This window comes from Prionailurus viverrinus, chromosome D3, assembly GCF_022837055.1.
Source record: "Prionailurus viverrinus isolate Anna chromosome D3, UM_Priviv_1.0, whole genome shotgun sequence".
Lineage (NCBI taxonomy): Eukaryota > Metazoa > Chordata > Mammalia > Carnivora > Felidae > Prionailurus > Prionailurus viverrinus.
This window is the reverse complement of record NC_062572.1, coordinates 37,243,426-37,260,312: the sequence shown is the minus strand read 5'-3', so window position 1 is coordinate 37,260,312 and position 16,887 is coordinate 37,243,426. Positions and strand designations below refer to the sequence as shown.

At 42.8% G+C, this 16,887-nt stretch overlaps 1 protein-coding gene across 5 annotated transcripts in view; it reads left to right on the top strand.

The window, feature by feature from the left end:
• PTPRM (protein tyrosine phosphatase receptor type M) overlaps window positions 1-16,887 on the top strand; it is a 797,090-nt gene that overhangs the window by 645,171 nt on the left and 135,032 nt on the right. For 3 of the 5 annotated variants that reach the window (XM_047827576.1, XM_047827572.1, XM_047827575.1), the window contains 5 exons: window positions 2,455-2,606; window positions 6,688-6,762; window positions 6,993-7,019; window positions 11,131-11,142; window positions 11,857-12,044. In XM_047827576.1, coding sequence (XP_047683532.1) covers window positions 2,455-2,606; window positions 6,688-6,762; window positions 6,993-7,019; window positions 11,131-11,142; window positions 11,857-12,044 — 454 coding nt within the window. The remainder of the gene's footprint in view (window positions 1-2,454; window positions 2,607-6,687; window positions 6,763-6,992; window positions 7,020-11,130; window positions 11,143-11,856; window positions 12,045-16,887) is intronic. The other 2 variants (XM_047827573.1, XM_047827574.1) reach the window with 2 other exon arrangements.

The following is a 16,887-nucleotide window of genomic DNA, read 5'->3' as shown; positions in this document are numbered from 1 at the left end:
GAGCAGAAGTATTCTTTTGTTGGGGCCACATTGTGCTTTAATTTTCGAATTTGAATGATTTGACAACATTTAAAAAATTAAAGGAGTCCACATAAAATCTGGATTTCTGTTTTTTCCCAAAATTTACAGTGTCTGGGACCTCCATGGAGGATCCCTCTGCTAGAGCTTAAGGGCATCGTGAGCCGGGTTTTGAAAAAGGTTCATGAACAGAGTATGTGCTTAATATAAACTTAAAGCTGTGGGTCTCTGACAGGACCTCTGATTCGAGCTGGCTCTCATGGGTCCTTACTGGGTTTCTTTTGTGCTTAAAGATGATCAGCAATGAAGTATGTAGCTTGACGTCACTGACATTCATCCACACAGATGGAGGATTAGCAAGGAGATAGATCTTTTCCAGTCCAAAGCTTAGCTTTTATTGGTGCACACATCCCCCAACCCCCTTCACCACCAGAAGCACATTCGCTGTCATTTCTAACCTGTAAGGATTAGGTTAGAACACAAACAAGAAAAGACAAAGAGGGAAGGTTGGTGAACTTGGCAATGCCCTTCTTCATAGGCAGAACAAAACAGACTATTGAGGCAGGTACCTGCATAAATCAGTCCAAAACAAATCAAAGACATTCCGGCATAAAGGGGATGTTTTGTAAAGGGGATGTTTTGCCTGAATTATGGAGCTAATTATCTCAGTCCTCCACTTCAGTGTTCCTGGGGGGACCTGGCTTAAGAATGCTTTCCCAATGAGCTGCCAGATTCAGAAGTGCAGAGAAAATGTGTTATTGTACCCGCAGCTGCGGAACCTGAGCCCGGTTGCTGCCTCTGTCCAGAACACCTGTTGAGAACAACCAAGCTCAGACTAGCATGGCAGGCTAGAAAATAAGGCGGGAGGTGGGGGGTAGGGTGGGCTTCAGAGAAGGCCATCACAGTCTGCACGCTGGCAAGAGAAGAATGCCAGCTCCCAGAGAAGCCACTCCAGGTTGCTTTTTAAAATCTTTACAACTTTAACGCTGTCATAGAAGTTATAGATGATTTTCATTTTTCTGTTTAAAATGGATCTTTTTCTCCCACAACTTTTAGTCATAAAAAGGGCAACTTATTAATGCAACCCTTCTGCCTTCAAAGTATGAAATTAAAAGATTATTATAACTACAGGCAAGAAAGCATTTGGATTATGTGGCATTTGGAAATGACAATAAAGATTATCCATATGGTCTAATGTTGTCAATGTCTTACATTGCATTAGCAATCACCTAATATGGGCGTGATTTTGATTATGTGACTCATTTTAAATTCTGCTGTGTCCTAGGTCAATCAGAGTCAAGATGATTTACTAGAAATAGCTGCCATTTTCTTTTGTAAATGCTGCTGAGCGCTTTGGCGGAATTAGAATATTTTAGGACGTAATATCTTTGGCATTATGGTGCGATAGTCTTAAACCTTCTCACTTTATACCTTTCTCTTAAGCATCTCTCATTCTATTCTTGGCTGTCCCAGGTACATAAAACAACCTCCGGTAGTAAGAACTGTAAAAATTTGCTTCATCTTTTTATTTGTGTGTCACTTCCCTTACGTTTTTATGGCTTTGTCCAGGTATCTGTAACTTGAGATTATGAGTTTTTGACAGTCACTGAGCAGGATGCAGAGGCCAGAATTAAACCGTGTCTCTAAAATAATGGGAAATCTCTCTAACTTCCTTGACCTTTTTGTATTCTCTTCCATGGAGGGAGGGGACATAGGGACGTACTCCTTTGCTAAACTCTCCACGGGACACCAACACCCTGAAATTTCATTACCCTTTGCTCTGTTGACCTGCCTGGGTGAGGAACTAGTCTGGAGTCATGGGGAATTTAGTCATGTCACAGCCATCTGAGAAGTCAGGATATGCCATCCGATGCACCCGAGTCCTGAGCTCCCCTGCCCTGGGTAGGCTGTGTGTCATGCCTTCTCCCTTTCTGCACATCACCCAGTTGCACTCCTCTCTTCATTCCTTGCCTACTTTTGTTTTTTAGTTCTACAATACGCCTCCTAGATCCGTCCCTGGATTATTTCAGTTTTGTTTGGCAGATATTTACTAGGAGATCTACTCTTTGACACTGGATGTAGAAAAAAATATAGTAAAAAGTAACTCTAGAAGCTTCTCAGTAAAATGGATTATGATTGTATTGTGCTAGGGCCATTGGTCATTTTAATTTAGCGTATAGCAGGAACACAGAAAGTAATATTTTAGGCTGTATATTCCTGATGTCGCTGTGGGTTTTTTGAGGACGGGCAGAGGATGTTTTTCATCTCTGTGTCCGTGCAGTTGGCAGAGACCCTGACATCTAAAAGCCACCATAAATAGATGTTTTGAATGAATACCAATAACTCCATAGAAGTTATTCCTGCACTCAATACACATGTCAAGGCCCCATCTTCCATTCACATTGCATGTCTATATAATGAACTCTTTGTCCTAAGGAAACTAGCCAAGAAGCGGAAGGAGACAATGAGCAGCACCCGGCAGGAGATGACCGTGATGGTGAACTCAATGGACAAGAGCTATGCCGAGCAAGGCACCAACTGCGACGAGGCGTTCTCGTTCATGGACACACACAATCTGAACGGGAGATGTAAGTACCTCCATTTCTTAGCTTCTAATACATTTCTGTGGTTCTTCAGGATGCTGGATAGTCCTGGGCAATTAAAAAAACTAACAAAAAAATAAAACTCCCTGAAGAATCCTTATGCCCTGTTGGTTTCACCATCCCCTTCAGTGATTCTGAAAACTTCTCTGGGAGCGCTGGATTGCCTAGGAACGGACGATACTACGAAGATGGTAGGACCAGAGCAGGGAGCACAGGTAGCCACAATTAAGTTTCTATAAAGCCTTAGAGAGCATTAATGAGAAGGCTTTTTTTTTCTTGGAGAAGGCACCTGCTTCTCATCAACCTTTTTGTTGTTGAGTTCCTGTTCGTAAGCTAGCCAGGTGTGGAATTGCACAGTGAAGCCTGTTCTAAAACAGTTCGCTAAATTGAGTAACAAGTTAGTTGTTTATTTGTTTAGCTGACAGGTTCTGCCTTTATTATAGGGCTATTAGCGGCAATTAATAAGTTAAACTGTATTTGCGCTTCACAAGTCTTCCATCTCACACCAGGTGGGTAAACCGAGTTTCAGCTAATACCTTCCCATACTGTGATCCAGGTACAAGGCATTATTTTAGAAAGCTACCAATCAGATTGAGTATATGAAGAACAAAAAGGAGCAGTTGTTGTGTCCCTGGTGATCTTCTCAGAGACCAGAAGTAAGTCCCACGTTGGATGCCTGATTCTGTGGTGCATGGCCATGCTGGGTTCAAGGTCAGAGGTTTCTTTCCTGTGTGAAATCCATGCCCACCAACTGCTGCTGATGCTGGCTGCAAAATTCAGCAAGAGGATGGAACAAAAATGCAGCTACCACCGTGCAGAAAGGCTGGAACCATGACTGGGAAGCACAGAATTGGGGTCTCAGGGGCTGGGGAGCAGGGAGAGGCCTTATACCAGCGTGGACAATGTATGCCGCGCCCTGACCACCCACTTGGCCTGTTCTTTTTCTGCAGCTCCCAAGCGCCTCCCCCCATCTCCCAGCCCCTTCTCCAGTCACTGTGCGGTCAATGTCCACCTCTCCCACACTTTGCCTTTCTCCTACATTCAGTGAGGCTCCAGAGAGTTCTGCCGCTGACTGCTTTCTGTTTATGGTGGCTGTAGTTGCCTACCTCTTCCTACTTAGAGGCACTACATTTATTCTTCTACATGCACACCTTGCCCAGTGGAGCAAGGGTTCAGCAGGCATGTCTGTCAGCTGTCACCCCAGTGGGGAGGGTGGCTCTCCTCACCCTCGGTCATTGCTCTTTGCCCTTTGGTGTCATTTTCAGTGCAGGTGACATAATCTATAGTACTCCAGTATCCCACAAACTATACCCCCTTTTTTCATAGAATCTTCTCTTTTTTTTGTATCAAATAGTTTATATATATATACACATATATATACATACATATATATACATACATATATACATACATATATGCATGCAATATATGTATATTGCATTCAGTGACCAAATAAAAACAATTTGCGATGCACTCTTGTGGGCTGGGATGGGAAGAGTCCCGCCTACCACCAACAGGGTCAGAATCCTGGTAGTAGTGATCATTTCTTCAATGTCATTATGAAAGAGGCCACACAGAAAGGTGTTCTCACTTTCTAGGATAACCCATTAATGTTCCAAATTTCCTATTTCATGGTGAAACTCCTCACGCATAAATTTACTAGGAATTACCTGCCCAGAGTGGAAACCTACATGAGTAGTTTCTAGGCTTTTGAAGTTTGAACAACAGGGGATATTTGCCTCTGGACAGGAAATTTAATTTGGCAGTTACTTTTCAAAAAGTGAGAGTATCTGTAGAAATCCAAAAATGCTCAGGCAAAGAGGTTGCTGCAGAAACCAGCATCAGCTTCCATGGCTCATCTGCCATGAGCCATTATTTTGTGCCTCCTGTCAATAAAGCCAGTAGAGGAGGAAACAAAGCAGTAGGCGTTCCATTTGTCCCCCACTCTTTGAGCAATGACAAGGTGCCATCGAATCCCCAACCATCAGGAGTGACCCTGACAGCAGACTTTATCGTAGTGCTGTCTTAGTGCCTTCAAAATAAAAGGCGAGCTGCTGAGGGAGGAAATGTGCAGGAGAGGGGTTCATTAGACCCCTAGGCGTCCAGCCCCAAACCAATTGCAAGTCTGGGTACGTCTGACATCTTTTAGGGTCATGAGGCAAGTAGCTGTTAGAAATGAGACACTGAAAAAAAAAATGAAATTGGAAAATTTTAAAATAAGCACAAGAATATTTATGAGAACGAGGGATCTGTCCACCAAAGCAAATGGGAGTTGTACCATCTTCTTTTAAATTTTTTTTTAGTGTTTATTTATTTTTGAGAGACAGGTACAGTGTGAGTGGGGGAGGGGCAGAGAGCGAGGGAAACAGAGTGTGAGCAGGGGAGGAGTAGAGAGAGAGAGGGAGACAGAATCCGAAGCCGGCCCCAGGCTCTGAGCTGTCAGCACAGAGCCCCACACCAGGCTTGAACTCACAAACCGTGAGATCATGACCTGAGCTGAAGTTGAACACTCAACCAACCGAGTCACCCAGGTGCCCCTGTACCATCTTCTTTTAATATGTTATGCCAGGGGGAAAATAAATGTGTATGGTGGGATTGGGCTTAATTTTTACAAAAGACAAGAGTATTTAAAATACATTTTTTTAAAAAGTGAAAATAAACACGGCTATTTTGTATCTGCTTTGTGCATGTTTACAAATGACATAAACATGTCTGCAGGTAATAGGCGTTCTTCTCGCTGACCCTAGCACATTTTATAAGTACTCAGGTTTTTTGTTCTTATTTTCATCAGTTGCTCTCTTTTTTCCTGGCAGTTTACCATAAACATGCATTATAAATATGATACCTCTTTAATTTAGAAAAATATCTTATAAGTGACAGGCAGTCTGGATTCTGGTTCTTGGTCTGTCATTTATTAATTCTATATTTTAAAAATATAAACAGAATTTTAAAAACACCGTCATGAAGGAACTGCTTTAGGAAAGCTAAAATATATTAACATGTCAGCAGAATAAAGATAACATACAGGTTTTTAGTACTGTATTTAGTACTGTGTTTAGTACTGTATTTAGTACTGTGTTTAGTACCTAAACACAGGTTTTTAGTACTTCTTCCCATAATTAAATGATGTAATTGGGTATCAGTGTCCTGATCCAAAACTTTAGCATCAAATAAATCATATAACTACATCAGAAAGTTAAGATTTAGATTTACCTTTAACCAGCTTAAACACTTGAGCACAGTCAAATCATTTATCTTTACACTTGAATGAAATTAAAGTGATTGTAAAGCACTAATCAATTAAGATGTTGAAGAGAGTTCACAAACTACGTTTAGTAAAGGAAATATCCACTTTAAATGAAATCAGACAAATTGGATGGGATTGGCTTCCCCTCTCCATAACAGGGAGAGAGAAGAGGTCTAAGAGTTAAATCCTCAATCTTTCGGAGGAAAGTTTCAAAGAAAAATAAGCATTTTTTATAAAGATTTAAAAGACTAATAGAGCGATATACAGGCATGCAGCTTTCGTCTTAAATATAGTGCACATGAAACATCACCTTTATTTTTCATAAACCAGGTCATAACTTTGTGGAAAGTTCTCAGAATATCCAAAATAGGAGGAAGGAGAGGAGTTAGCAAACTGCAAAAATTGACATTAAAATTCTTCAAAAGCCACGTGTAGATACCTTCTCATACCCTTAGTGTAAAAAAAGAAAAAAAAAAAAACTTGGTATGATGCTAGAATTCTACAAGCAAAGGCTAGAAGTCAAAATAAAAGTCTAATGAATTTCTCGATTCAAAATGGCGGCAGAGGTTATGGGGGTTTTTCGTCATTTGTGGGGTAAGAAAACCTTTTAAGCGATAAAAGGGTACCTGCCTCTAAAATGCAAGTGATTCCCTGGAGACAGCAGGGAATGATAAGATTGACCACATAGGCTTCAGTAGATGTCTGGAGTTTCTTCAGTCAAGTCTCTACCAGTATGGTGTCCTTCTGAGTGACCTTGGAGGGCTGTGTTTTCAGGCTTTGCCTCCTGCAACTGCTGACTAGTTCTTCTCTCCTTTACAGCTGTGTCTTCACCATCATCCTTCACAATGAAAACGAATACACTGAGCACATCGGTGCCCAATTCCTACTACCCAGGTAACAGATTCTTCCACTGTTGCATCCGTGCATAAGCCCTTAGCAATCAGTATCAGTCCACGCTCTCACTTTGCTGTCCATGATGCTTTAGGAGCTTAATATGTGTGATGTGTTGTAACCCGATGCTTTCTATGGCTTTCTGCGGGAAAAGTGGGGGGCCTTTCATCAGTCATTTACTGTTCTCTCTCTTTTTACTTTCTCTGCATTGACCTGCTTATGATGTATGACAGACCCATTTGTGCCAACTGCAATTTTAGGTGAGAACATTTCCCTTTATCACAGTTTATTGCAGGAGTAATTTACAAAGTCAGTGGCCACTCTGTAGGAGCCTGGAGATCTAGTCTATATGATGCAGTGATTGTAAGCAGGACAAGGGGGTGGCGGGTGGCCTGGGGGGAGGGCAGAGATAATAAAAAGACTTTCTCTAAACAGTCTCCATTGATAAGAAGGGTTAGCCTCATGTTATGTTGGAAATGATACCAAAAGACTCAAATAAACGATCCCAGCTCTAGTATTTTCCCTTTCTGTGTTCAGAACTTCAAGTCAGATTTGATCCCAAGGAAAAACAAGTATGTCATCACTCAGCTGTGTATTTCTAAGAGCTGAATTCTGTAATAGGAGGTCATAAAAGTAAAAATCACTTCTTATTTTCACTTATCACTAAGCACTAAAAACTTCAATTTCAAAAATAGCATTTTTTTCTGATTATGCCAAATGTTATGCAGAAAAATGATCACAGTCGAGTTTTGGCCCCCTACCCCTCCTCCACGCCACTCACGGCCCCCGCCTCAGCATTCCAAAGTGTCTGTCACATGCTGGAATTTCAAAGGAGCTGATGTTCTCAGCAGCAAAGTGACAAGATGGCACTTTATAATCACATGGTGTATTATGTGTCAGATGTCACGAGAAATGAAATAAAATGTTAGCCCAGTGGGGCAGAATGCAGTGAAAATATGAGCTATTCCCAGCCAGGAGCTGCAAAAAAAAAAAAAAAAAAAAAATCCCGTTTGTCCCATGTAAGAGGGTTTTGGAGAAATGGCATTACCTGGCTATAACCAAACCAACATGAGCTGCTATTGCATTTGAGATGCATAAATAACCCAAGTGTATCACAGCTGTGTTCTCTTTCTACTACTAACCTTACCGAAAAGGAGCACAACACAAACGACTTCAAGGTATATACCAATTCACCGTAGCAAGACTTTCATCCACAGCTGTTCGACTTTCTGCTTCCTAATTCTCTTTACAAGGGTTGATATCTTTGCAACACAGTTTTTCCCCCTGTGCTTCTCTTTTCTCTGAGTTGTTACGATTTTCGCATAGAGGGTCATTTGTTTTCCTTACGGTGTTTTCTGGGCTTAAGCAAGTTTGTGGCCTGAGTTCCATAGGAACTCAGACAGAAGTTTAAGAACGGACATAAACCCAAATTTTTGAATTTGCATCATTTTGAGGGCTAACAAACAGAGCTCACCGACCCCCCTTCCCCCCTTAGAGTGCCAGCTATATGGGGAGAAGGCTGCATTTTTATTCTTTTCATATGTAAGGGGCACAGGCTAATTTTAGGCACCCGAACAATGTAATCTACATGCAGATGACATTTGCAGAATCTTTCAAGAAGCGAAGATTTGCGATTTCTTTGTGTGCCGTGGCATTCATCCTGCAGCTCCTCCAGTAGACGTTCTGACCTTGGAGGAGCTGGAGTAGGGAGGGCTGAGCTGTGCACCGTCAGAGGGAAGAAAACGTTCAGATTGCACAGCAGGATTAAGATAAGCTTATTAAATAAATATCATTTTTTAAAGTCGCTGCTTTGTTATTACAAACACTAATGACATCTTTTAAACTTGGTTAGGCTTCTCTAACAAAAGGGAATCACTTGAACAGACAATTCAAGTAGCAAACATGATGTACGTTTGTGAAAAGTAAGTCAGCCAGATTGACAAGTAAGTGTGATCACGTCTGGCTTACATATGTACCAACGCAGCACACGGCAGTGCTTGCGAACTGCTCCCCCCACGAGTTTGGTGCAAATGTGAGTCTGTATATCCCATAGTAAGCATTAATGAGGTTATCCCTTGACACCATGGGAAGAAGATAAGCTGTACATCTACTCTGGCACATTTGGGGAACAGCGCTATTGCAATTTACAATTAAGACGAACAAATGCTCACAAAATTTTTGTGACTTGGAGCTTGGCACCCTAAGATCCTCTGTTATCTCCACCTTTTATTCTTATGTGCTGAGGTGCCCAGCTTAACGCACAGAGTTTTAGTACGCCTTTACATCATTGTCTTGCCAAGACAAAAAGAGAGACAGGGAGAGAGTAAGGGAGAGAGAGGGAGAGAGATTGATAGGTAGGTGGATAGATAGATAGATAGATAGATAGATAACGATTGATAGATATAGATCTTTCTCGGTAAATAAATGCTAATAGATACTGATATCAGGATAAGTAGATATAATAGCACTCAGACACATAGCACTCATTTCAATTCTAGTTCTTTCAGCTGGTTTGTTGAGAATTCAAGATAATCTATTAAAGGATATAGGTAGAATTAATTCCCAGTTCTTCAAAAACCATCAGAACTGTCAGTGAGAAGCTGTGTTCCTGATTTCCTCTTAGGCAAAGTTTGTAACTGAAAAACATTGTTAGTGGATAATTTTTAGGCAAACACAGGAAATCAGTGACAAATGGTATATATGTTATCAGTGATCATTCTTTTTAAAAATCACTAATTAAATCGCTAATTTTAATCACGAATCACTAATTTTGGTGGAATCAAAAATTTCTAATAGGGTAGGTGACCCAGTTTCATAACACATATGGCACGAGAAACCTTCTATTCCCCCCTCGATATCTATGTACTCGATAATAGCACTCATTTCTTAGATGGCCCCGGTAGCGTTTAAATGCATAAAGATGGGTCCGCACGCTAGTTATGAGGCCGAGATCATAATGCAGCGGGGGTGGGGGCGGGGTGGTGACGAGCATAATGGTAACAGTGGTTGTCGCTCTGGGAATTAAAGCTTCCAAGAATGCCTGGCCCTAGGACCAGAGTTGTGTGGGAAGTTTAGAAGGTCAGTCCACAATGGAGGCCATTTAATTATGTTCCTCCCCAAAGGTACAGAACTGAGAGAAGGAGAGATGCACAGGGGGGAAACTAATTAATGTTCCATTTATTTTAGTATAAAGAACAGGACTTCCTGCTGGAGTGGCTAAAAGCTCCACGGGCTCAGTACTTCAGCAGGGACCCTGCACCCCCTTGATGAGCTTGGCAGTCGCCAGCAAGCAAATGTGATGTGAAAACATCCCGGCTTACTCGCGGCTGTCCTAATAAAATGGGAACATCCGAGTGGCTACATTTCAAAGCAAATCCAAATGAGAGACCAACTCATAAAATCAACTTACCACCCTTTTTTATTTTGTCTTTGTGTCTTTAGCCACCTTGTAGTGACCCAGGTGCCATTTCAGCAACAGCAACATAACTACACTTGTGTCCCACCTTTCATACCATGCATCCCCAGGTGCTTTGCGATGCAGATAGTACTGAGGTTTGAAAACCAGGCCCAGCTAACTGAGTGTCCTTGAGCTAAATTTCCTTTGGAGCTGAATCTCTCAGTTAAAAAAAATAAAAAAGGAAAGAAAGAAAGAATACCCATGGCTGAATTCCCTATATGGATAAACAATCTGGTAATTTTTTAAAAAAATGAACATACCCGTTTTTTATGGATGTTTTAATTCTTTATACCTGAACTCAATTTTGATTTAACATTCTCGTTTTAAGTGAAGGGAGCATTGTATTTTGTGAGACACATCCTCAGTCACAAAACGGCTAAAGGGATTCAGCACTATAATGAGCTAACCTGTAGCACGTCCAACTCTTAATCTAATAGCACCTTCCTGCGTAAGACTTTTTTTTTTTTCCAAAGCTACCATTTCTGCAGTTCATTAATCTAATTTGCTAGGAGTCTTCCGTTAAAATATAGCCTCTTTAGGCTTATTTGACCAAATTTTGACATTAGTTTTGTCGTACCATTTGGTTTGACCTGTTCAAGGAATTTAAATGAGAAAATGTGTCAAGTACAAATAAGACTTTTATCTATTCGTTACTTAGTTCACGGGGGATAAAAAAGTGATTATGATACTATTTTAGCCTCCTTTTTGTTATTGAGTGTTTAAATAAGACACCCCCATCCTAACGTGATGGGAGACTTGAGGCTTTGACCTCTGATCACCTACGAAGAGAAAACTTAACTATAAAAGTAAAGCACAGAATTAAAACGACCTGTAATTATTCACACAGTACTATTGCTTATGCCCTGTTTCCTTTTTCTCCTCCTCTTTTCTCCTGATATGTACCTTCTTAAAAGTGCCAATAAATGGTAAGTTCCCCCATTCGCCCACGGAAAAGGTGTGGAGGGATCGGGAGTGTGTGTCTTATCTGTAGATTCGGACAAAGCCAGCTGGTTCTGCTGCGTGCCGGCCTGCATGTTAGCTCTTGTAGAACATTTCCATGTGTGATGTGCTGGTCCACAGTCTTCTGTCAAGCTTTCCGTCACTGGCGCATGCAAGGGACCCATCAGACCCAGTTCCGTTTTCGATTTCCGCTTTCCTTGGATTTCATGTGTCAAGTTCATGTTTTCATCGCTAGCTTTATAAGCCAACCCATTCTGTGCACTTTTATTTTGCTCACGGAACATTTGTACGGAGTTTGTTTATTACTTCATCATACAAACTGGTCAACGGATCTTTGGAAGAATAAATACAAGGCTGGCTTCGCGCCAGGCCTTGGTGAAGTTTCAGGCTGAAACTTCCATAAACCTCAGCACCCAAAGGCTGAAGGGTTCCTCCCAACTAGCTTTGTGAAAGCGATATAGCGTTTGGACTGCTTTGTAAAAACGGAGATCTCTGCCTCATGCCTATCAGTATCGCCAATCCCATTAAGGTTTCTAAACATTTAACTTTCCTCTTTGGCTGGGCCACGACCGTAGGGACTGTGGTGGCCGTAGGTGGAAGGGATGGCGCCGGCAGCTTCTTCGCATTCTCGGGGGCCCCGCTGGGCCTCTCTCACGCCCTTCATGGCCTTCTCTTCCCAGACGAAAGCCACACGATGGCCAGCGACACCAGCAGCCTGGTGCAGTCCCATACTTACAAGAAGCGTGAGCCGGCCGACGTGCCCTACCAGACCGGGCAGCTTCACCCCGCCATCCGCGTGGCAGACCTGCTCCAACACATCACGCAGATGAAGTGTGCCGAGGGTTACGGCTTCAAGGAGGAATACGAGGTGAGAGCCAGCTCCGCGCGCGGGGCTCCTTCTTGGCCCCCCGGCCCTGCTGCCAGGCACTGTGCTCCCCACTGCTGCAGCGGGGCGACGGGACCCTGTATTTCATCCAGACACCCGTTTCGACCTGGCGATGAGACTTACTGCTGGGAAGGTAATGTACGTAAAATGCAGAGAGGAGGGAGGATCGCTTTCCCTTATTCCCCAGAAGCGCAGCAAGAACAGAGGCCTGCCAGGGTCTCTCCCCCCCATTCGTGATTATCCTTCTTGGCTTTTTGTGTGATTAAGAATGATGTGAAGTCCTAATGCTGTTGTGCTGGCTGTCCGGGAAGAAACTGTCCCCTTAACACAATTACAGGCCAACCAGTGATGTCATGTGCTGGAGACGAGATCACAGTGAAGGGACTGGCTCATGTCACGGCTGTGACAGCTGTTGTCCCTCCAGCCCAGAGAGCATGTGGCTGTAGCGGGATCTAGGGTAGGCAGCTTTCGGGAGCATCTCCAGGCATGGTGACGTGAAACGCAGGGCTCTCTTTACCACCTCTGTCGTTAGCTAATTCCTTCCGTTGGCAAGTCATTGAGGAACCGGAGACAATTAACTGATCTGAAGAAATCTGTTTCAAAGAGGCGTACCATCACTGGAGTGTGTGTTGGGCAGGGCAGGGGGGGGGGGGGGGCCTGGTGAGGGGGAGGACTTCACTGTGTACCTTAGTGAGTAAAATTAGTTCACACTCATTGGTGAAGAAAAAGTAGCAGCATACATACAATAAAAACAAGATTATATATACATCGCAGCTTTTTACGTTTTAGAATGTGTTTCCGGTACTGCCTTTACCTAACCACCTCAAAGCTGCGAAACATTTTGTCTGGAATTAAGAGTATTTTAGGGGTACCTGGGTGGCTCAGTGGGTTGAGCGTCTGTCTCTTGATTTTGGCTCGGGTCGTGATCCCAGAGTCCTGGTTCAGCACAGAGCCTGCTTAAGATGCTTTCTTTCCCCCTCTGCCCCTCTCCCTCACTCTCCCACTCTCTCTCTCTAAAATAAAAATAAAAAGAGTATTTTAAAAATCACTTCCTCCCGCCTCTTACCCTACGAGTTTCAAACTCTGCTTCTTTCTCCTCTCAGGGACCTCATGATACTTCCTTTCATGCCCCAGATGCTGCGTTGTCTTGAGTTTAGCTCCGTTTCTCAGCTGAGTTGCCAAAGATTTCATTACAGCTGCCAGAGCTGCCCCACTGCTCTGCTTCTTTAAGACTGGCTCTTTAGGCCAATGCGGACAAATGGACAGACACACACGCTCTGCTCTACTGACAAGGGCATCCTCGTGTGTTCCCAGTGACCTCGGCTCAGAAGGCTGCTGAGCCACAGAGACTAATGCAAACCAGGCCTTGAGGGTTGGATTTAAGTCCAGGCAGTAGTTTCAGATAAAGTTCGGCATTTTAGCAACCCTGAAATTCTTACATCTACCTTTAACAATTTAACTTCTAACTCGGTGAAACCGACTGCCTTTGCATATTTCCTCATGCACTTTTAAAGGCTAGCTTAGGAATTAATAGGATTAAGAATAAGGCTTCCAAAAGCATTAATATCTTATGAAAGACAAAATTAGGTTAGGGAGAAAATAGAAGCCTAACAAACAGAGATAATGTCTCAGTTCTCTCCAATATTCTGAATGCATACGTTGCTCAAATGTTTATTAAAGATGTTAATGTCAAAGAGATTAGTTATAGGCTCAAATAACAATTCATAAAATAACCTGAGTCCAGTTTTTCATGAACTGTATCAAAATACCTCGAGACTTCCTGTAACACACTATAGATGATGCCTATTTGAAAGTGCACAAAAAAATCATTTCCCATTCATATTTCCTGAAGAAATATGATTTATAAGTGCAAACTAAAACAGCAGATACTCATTTTAAACCTATTATAACTGATGATTTATTAAGGATTGCTACACTCTGAAATAAAATGTTGTATTAATTAATTACATTTCAAAGAACTTTTTTTTTCCTCTACATTCAGTGGATCAGAGAAGACTGCTGAAAAGTAACGTATATGTATACCAGATCATCCCACTGCACACCTTAAACTTACACAATGTTACATGTCAACTATATCTCAATAAACTGGGGGTAGAGATGCCTTTCAAATACTTTTAAACACCCAAACCATTACCAGTTGGTAGGGTTCTTTTAAAGAAGGAAAGAAGAAGAAAGGGAAGAAAATTTAAAAGAACCTACACTAGTGAGGGAAGCAGGAACAAACAGGAAGGTATTATGGGGAGAGTTGCAAAATGGAGAGTTCTCTTGGGGATAATCCTAGCACTCTGTAACTTTCAGGTTAAGTCTCCCCACCTCCCGTTGCCACCAGGGGGCGGCGCGGGGTGGGGGTGGGGCGCTGACATAGGAGAGGGGGCCGTGGCAGGACACGCACAAGGCATGTGACACTTGTGCAGGGGTACCCATATGCGGGGTGCTGCAGGGACGAGGGTCACCCCCCGGGCATCCCACCTGAAGTCCTGCCCTGGCCACCCTTCCTGGTGCATCACTGAATCCCATGCCCTCATGTTTTTAGAGGCACAACTGAACAGACAGGAATCAACAGGGCAGGGCAAGGCCCCGGTTACAGTTACCTTGCTTTACTTTCTCAATCCGCAGGGGACATTTACTCTAGTGTGAATCTGGAAAACCCTTAAGCGTGTATTTTTCTGAGTTTATTTGGCTTTTAGAACTCTAATGCAACACACCTCTGTGAACCACGTGGTCAAGTATGCATTCTTTCGTTTTATCGACTCCGAAAGTCAGGAGTGCCCTGTGTGCCTGGTGTGGTGTCAACTCTCACAGATCGAGTCCTGAGAGGCTATGGTTTGGGACACAGGCTCTGGTGCCGGACTGCCTGTATTCCAGCCCAGCTCTGCTTCTTTTTGGCTGTGTGACCTCGGGCAAGCTACGTAACCTCTCTGGGGCTTTAGTTTCCTCATCCATAAAATGGAGTAACTATTGTGTCAACCCCATAAGCTTGTTGTGGGGATTAACTCATTTAGCATCATAAGTACTAGAAATGAATCGGGCACTTAGTTGAAGGTTTAACTAGTAAAAGAGAAACATACTAACTTATAAGTAAGATCCAAGAGAAGACTTCACACAATGGGCTTTACAGGGAGACTGTGTCATTTTTGTGGCTTCATTCCATCTCTGTCATTTCTTGTGGTCAGCACTCTGAGGATAGAATGAGCCAATCACTTTATGGCACAGTACATTTTCGCTTCATCTATAGCACTAGGTGGATTCCTTATCATGTTTGAGGTATCATCAAAAGTTCCCATTAAATAGGGGCACTTGGATGGCTCAGTCAGTTAAGTGTCCGACTCCTGGTTTCAGCTCAGATCATGATCTCACGGTTTCTTGAGTTCAATCCCCACAATGGGCTCTGTGCTGACAGCGCAGAGCCTGCTTGGGATTCTCTCTTTCCCTCTCTCTCTGCCCCTCCCCTGCTCACACTGTCTCTGTCTCTCTCAAATAAATAAACTTTACACTTGATCTTAGCCAAAAGGCCGAGAAGCGATCAAATAAATAAACTTTAAAAAAAGTTCCCATTAAAAAGTAACTTAAGGAAGTAGGTAGGTTTGATTCTATGGACAAAGACTTGGAGAAAATAAGTATTTCAAAATATATGCTGTCACCTTTTGTTGCTTAAAGAGTATTTTCATATCAAAATTAGGAAAGTCCTAGGGAATGGTGTGACTACAGACCACAAAATGCTCTTTATTTTTAAAAAAAGTTTCTGGTGGTGTCTTTGGCAGCCAAAGATGGAGGAGGGGCGGTTAATTCAACAAGTTGCTGCACTCATTAATTCACCAGCGTGTACTAAGCCAGTGCTGTGAATCTGCTGTTGCTGGGTGCTGGGGATGTGGAAAACTTTCTGCCCTGCCAATGGGAAGCTCACTGCGCTGGAGGAAGCAGCCATGCAGGGACCGTGGCACGGCCATCCGGTTAAACCCCACAAAATAGATTTGCAACAGTTCTTTCATTGACACTGGGGGCACGCTGCTGAGCCTAGGGGTACCAGGCTGGGCTAGAATGACTCTTTCTTCAAAAAGTAAGTGGGAGTTCAATGTTTATAGCAGCACTCTCAACAATAGCAAAATTATGGAAAGAGCCCAAATGTCCATCAACTGATGAATGGATAAAGAAGATGTGTATATACATACACAATGGAATACTACTTGGTGATGAAAAACCATGAAATCTTACCATCTGCAACAACATGGGTGGAACTAGAGAGTATTATGCTAAGTAAAATAAGTCAGAGAAAGACAGATATCATGATTTCATCCATATGTGGAATTTGAGAAACTTAATAGAAGACCATAGGGGAAGGGAAGGAAAAATAAGATACAAACAGAGATGGAGGCAAACCATAAGGGAATCTTAAATACAGAGAACACACTGAGGGTTGATGGAGGAGAGGGGATGGGGGGAGGGAGAAATGGGTGATGGGCACTGAGGAGGGCATTTGTTGGGATGAACATTGGGTGTTGTATATAAGTGATACATCACGGGAATCTACCCCTGAAGTCAAGGTTACACTGTGTGTGAGCTAACTTGACAGTAAATAAATTTAAAAGGAAGGGAGGGAGGGAGGGAGGGAGGAAGGAAGGAAGGAAGGAAGGAAGGAAGGAAGGAAGGAAGGAAGAAGGGAGAGTTAACTAAGAAAAAGTGGAAGAGGGAGACTCCAGGTGGACACAAAAGCAAGACAAAGTAGCATACTCAGAAATGGCAATTAGTGCCGTGAACCCGAATCCCAGGAAGGGCTAGGGGTCTGATCACAAAGCGTCCCACCAAG